The sequence below is a fragment of the Natator depressus genome, chromosome 14 (assembly GCF_965152275.1).
Source record: "Natator depressus isolate rNatDep1 chromosome 14, rNatDep2.hap1, whole genome shotgun sequence".
In the NCBI taxonomy this organism is placed as follows: domain Eukaryota; kingdom Metazoa; phylum Chordata; order Testudines; family Cheloniidae; genus Natator; species Natator depressus.
In genome coordinates, this window is record NC_134247.1 from 43907401 (window position 1) to 43912724 (window position 5324).

The following is a 5324-nucleotide window of genomic DNA, read 5'->3' on the forward strand; positions in this document are numbered from 1 at the left end:
GCTAAGGCTGTAGAACAGACTCATTAACTCTCTCTCGAAGTGGTGTTGGTGCCACCAGATGGGACAGAACACCACACCCAGGAAGTATGTGAGTTACACCTACATCACGCACCCGGCTCACCATCCCAAGTGCCAGCCCAGATCCCAGCCCCGATCTTTTCTGATTCCACAGCCAAGGGCCAATTCCCATCTTCCTCCCCACTCATCATTCGGAAAGCTGCACCTCTCCTGGCTTCACAGTGCCCACACTACAGGGTTGTCAGCAAACGATGCAGACAGGGCCAGAAACGGGAAGCAAGGCCACCACAGCTTGAATGGGGTTAGGTAAGAAGGAGGCAGCCAGGATTTTTGTGTTCACAGGCATGTGGATGGGTGGGTGGGGACAGGGAACCCAGTCATGGATAGTTCAGCGTTGTCAGTCTGCCTGTCTGCGGCAACCTCCCTCTCCTCTCTAGCCCCTGTGACACCCCGACTAACTGCCAGGTGGTTTCCCCTTCCCCTGGCTCTGCCAGAAGCATCCTCCTTTGCTCCTTCAGACCCACGTGGGGTCTTGAACTAACTGCCGTGCTGTTCCAGTTCCCTGCTCAGTAGAGGACCTACACTTTCTTTCATTTTTCTCTTGTTCCTAATGTATTTAAAGAACCTTTTCTTATTGCCTTTTATGTTCCTTGCTAGGTGTAACTCATTTTGTGCCGTAGTCTTTCTGATTTTATTCCCTAGATGCTTGTGTTGTTCTTTTCTACCATCCTTAGCAATTTGTCCATGTTTCCACTTTGTGTAGGATTCCTTTTGGATTTTCAGACCATTAAAGAGCTCCTGATGGAGCCACATTGGCCTCTCACTCTTCTTTCTGTCTTGCCTTCACATCAGGATAGTTTGCAGTTGTGTGTTTAATACTGAACCTTGTAGAGTCAGTTACGCCTCAACACAATTTGTGGAGAAAAAAATGAAGTTAAAATTAATTTTGTGCCTTAACTTTCTGTCACTGGGAAGGGAGAAAAGCCATTGCACTTCTCCCTTGCACCTGCTCCATTTTCATTTTGGCTGGCATTTTCTGTCTCCGCCTTCTGGCTCCCTGGCAGTGCTTGATCTAGGTGGTTGGCTTTTACAGGAGGACTAGGTCTTGTCTTAGAGCGATGCAGTCATTTCAAAGACGGACATCAAAGGGGAGGTCTTGGAGCAGAGTCCTTGTAGGGGTGGAGAACTAGAACAAGTGGGATTAAACTGAGCCAAAGGGAAAATACCATTAAGCCCTCAGGAACATGCCGTTGTGGAGAATCATGTCCACAACGCAAGGGCTGGGAGCCCCTTGGTTTGGACTGTGTACAGCCAGGAATGGACAAAGTCCTGGGGACGTTCCTGAAGTAATAGAGATCCAGCCTCCATCATCTTCAGATATAGTAGATGGGCCCCCTAATAAAACTTCTCCAAGTCCAGTTCCCACGAGTCTCAAACTTTTGACTCCACAAGGCATCCCTTCCCCATCGTATAGACATCAGGTTTGCTGCAGATCCAGTGTCTCCATTTCATACACCTTGAGCTGCCAAACCAGTTCTCATCCATCAGAAAAGCACATTTGCCTCCTCCTCTTATTGGAAACCTGCAACAGAGACACCAGGGGATGGGAGTCAGGAAGGGGCTGGGCATTTCCCATCGGTCACATACACAGGGCAGGTCCGTAAGGGGAGTGGCTGCATGCAGACATTAGCCCATATCAGACTCCGTTGCAGAAGGAAAGGTGGTGGGGCTGAAAGATGACAGCTGGGGCTTCCAGAGAAGTCTTTATGCTGGTAGATATTTGGCATGACTTGCTCACTACTCAGCTTTGCCTGACACTCTTACCTAGACCCAACTTTCTCTCCAGGCCCATTCAGCTCAAAGGGGAGAGAATCTACAGGCCTCTCACATGGCAGAGAGCAGCAGCTCTCTGTGGAGAAGAGTTTGATACGATCCTCCCCAGGCAGCTGGGGGACTGTCAGAGAGTGCCACAAGCCTGTTTCAAACCCCACAGGGCTGTCAGGACAGACTGTCAGTGAAATGAGATTTCTCTCTAGCACCTTCCCAGGGAGAGACCCTCAAGTTACCCCAACAGTGCAGAAGTGACCCTGTTCATCTCCATACTGTGCATTCTAGAAAGAGTAAAGGGGTCTAACTTCCACCCGGACAGCCCACTAGAGAAGGGAGCTCTGGTTAATGTCTCCCCCAATGGAGCAGCAGCCTTTTCCATGCCCAAAACTATGCTGTACTGCAAACTCCTTGGGTCAGGGACCATCTTTCTGTTCTGCGTTTCTACATTGCCTGGCACAATGGGACCCTGGCCTAGGTGCAGTACGATGACAAATAATAAATAACAACACTTCCCTGGGGCCTCAAAGGCTGGTGGCATATTGATTTTAATCAGTGAAACATACATATTACAAATAAGAACAAAGGACTTGGTTAGATGAGGAGTTATTGGTCTGCTGGTAGCACAGCAGACACCTGTGATCTAACATGGAGAACGTTACTAGAGGGAAAGGGACTCACCGGTTGTCGAATTTGGTGCCATTGGGCCATCTCCAGGGCTGGCCTGGCTTCCTCTGGAGGCCGATCCAACGGTCGAGGAAGCCCTTATAGCACAGCAGGAAATCCTGAAAAATAAGACAAGCCAGGTTATATTTAGGCCCCAGGCTGTGATGCTCACCTGCTCCTCTGGCTCTGTGTGGACCCCACTTAGAAGTCCAGGTTTCAATGAGCCACCCATAGTTTGCCAGCTGAGAGCCCCAGGTCCGATGACACCAGCCCAGCCCACACAGGGGGGAGGCTGAGAACAAGGCCCAGTCTGACGATCCATCTGTGGGTCATGAAGACAGGACTATGCAACAGCAACAGTTCTCCCCTCCACAGGCCCCGCTCTAGGTTTGGAAGGGGGGGCTGGTAGCTCTGCTCCTCTGACAGTGGTCTCAGCCAGTGAACCAATCATTGGCTGAGAATCCCAGTTTGATGGAAGTCCTATCAGACTGGGACTTGCAATAGGGAGCCTGGAGACAAGTGCAGGAGGTGTGTGTGGGGTGTGTGTGTGGAGGACTGCATAGATAGCCTCCATCTCCCTCCACAATCAGTATTAACATGGCCCCTTTGTCTTATCCCTAGCCCCTACCCTTATCCTCTCCCCTCTGGGGCTGGGCAGCTCTTTGGCTTTGCTGGCACCTCAGCCCTCCTTACCAGGCTCCTTCCCAGCAGCACTGCACACAGCACCCCGCTCTCAGCCAGACAGGTGGTGGCTGCTCTGAGGAAGGGCAAGCTTACTCCCTGCACAGCCCAAGACCCTTAGTGCTTCCCCCGGCAGGGACACGGAGCCGCCACCCTGTGGAGTCAGTGGCTGTGGTGAGCTGCAGAGGCAGGTTTGACAGGCAGCCCACAGGACAGGAGCTGACCGGGCCGGCCCAGCCCTACCGAGAGGGTTCCTCCCACCTGGGGCTCTGGGAAAGAGGAGGGGGGCTGGGAGTGAGTGATCCCAGACTGTGAGCCCAGCTCTAGCCAGGGTTGGGATTCGGCCACCAGGAACTCTCTCAGGTTTCCCAGCATGAGAGGCAACAGGGCAGTTTGTGGGACTCTGGGGCTGAGCCCAGCCTGATTCCAGCCCTGCCAAGCCCAGTCTGTTGGGATAAAACATCTGCCGCTCTCTCACCTTTTCCTGGTCGCTGTCGATCCCAGCCAGGGAGGCGTTGAGTGCAGAGCAGTGGCTCCGGCTGTTGTTCCAGTTCCCTTCAGTCTCTGAGAAATAATAGCATTTCCCTTGGTATCCGATCCAGCCTTTAGAACATAAGAACATAACAACATAAAAATGTTCATGCTGGGTCAAACCGAAGGTCCATCTAGCCCAATATCCTGTCTTTGGACAGTGGCCGGTGCCAGGTGCTTCAGAGGGAGTGAACAGAACAGGGGCAATTATTGAGTGATCCATCCAGTCCCAGCATCTGGCTTAGGGACACCCAGAGCATGGGGTTGCATCTTTGACCATCTTGGCTAATAGCCAGTGATGGACCAGTCTTCCAGGAACTTATCTAATTCTTTTTGAACTCTGTTATAGTTTTGGCCTTCACAACATTCCCTGGCGAGGAGTTCCACAGGTTGACTATGTGTTGTGTGAAGAAATATTTCCTTACGTTTGTTTTAAACCTGCTGCCTATTCATTTAATCAGGTGACCCCTAGTTCCTGTGTTGTGTGAAGAGGTAAACAACACTTTCTTATTCACTTTCTCCATATCGTACATTATTTTATAGACCTCTATCATATCCCCCCTTTGTCGTCTCTTTTCTAAGATGAAAAGTCCCAGTCTTCTTAATCTCTCCTCATACGGAAGCTGTTCCATACTCCAATCATTTCCATTGCCCTTCTCTGTACCTCTTCCAATTCTAATATATCTTTTTTTGGAAATGGGGCAACCAGAACTGCATGCGATATTCAAGGTGTGGGTCTATAATAGATTTATATAGCAGCACTATGATATTTTCTGTCTTTATTATCAATCTCTTTCCTAACATTCCTAGTGCCTAACATTCTATTAGCTTTTTCGACTGCTGCACATTGAGTGGATATTTTCAGAGAACTAGCCATGATGACTTTAAGATCTCTTTCTTGAATGGTAACAGCTAATTCAGAACCCATCATTTTATATGTATAGTTGGGATTGTGTTTTCCAATGTGCATTACTTTGCACTTTTCAACATTGATTTCATCTGCCATTTTGTTGCCCAGCCACCCAGTTTTGTGAGATCCCTTTGTAACTCGTTGCAGTCAGCTTTGGACTTATCTATCTTGAGTAATTTTGTATCAGCTGCAAACTTTTCCATCTTACTGTTTATCCTTTTTTCCTTTTTCCAGGTCATTTATGAATATGTTAAACAGCACTAGTCTCAGTACACATCCTTGTGGGACCCTGCTATTTCTCTCTCTCCACTTTGAAAACTGACCATTTATTTCTACCCTTTACTTCCTATCTTTTAACCAAGCTACTGATGCATGAGAGGACCTTCCCTCTTATCCCATGACTGCTTACTTTACTTTGGTATGGGACCCTGTCAAAGGTTTTCTTAACGTCCAAGTACATGGTGTCATCCTTGCCAGCATGCTTTCACCCTCAAAGAATTCTCACAGATTGGAAAGGCATGGTTTCCCTTTACAAAGGGCATGTTTGACTCTTTTCAACATCCTGTGTTTATCTATGTGTTTGCTTGTTCTGTCACATTAGCTATCTGCCAGTCATCTGGTGCAAACAGCCTACGTACCATAGTTAGTGGGTCTGTAATTTCATATTTGAGTTCTTTCAGAACTCCTAGGG

At 48.8% G+C, this 5324-nt stretch overlaps 1 protein-coding gene across 1 annotated transcript; it reads right to left on the minus strand.

Moving 5' to 3' along the window:
• Nucleotides 1-1449: 1449 nt before the first annotated feature.
• Nucleotides 1450-5093, minus strand: LOC141998065 (C-type lectin domain family 2 member D-like). The gene is made up of 4 exons (XM_074970703.1): nt 5048-5093; nt 3671-3795; nt 2527-2630; nt 1450-1600 (listed from the first exon to the last, which is right to left on the minus strand). The coding sequence occupies exons 1-4, from the start codon at nt 5091-5093 to the stop codon at nt 1450-1452; spliced, it is 426 nt and encodes a 141-aa protein (XP_074826804.1).
• Between the last annotated feature and the right edge of the window lie 231 nt (nt 5094-5324).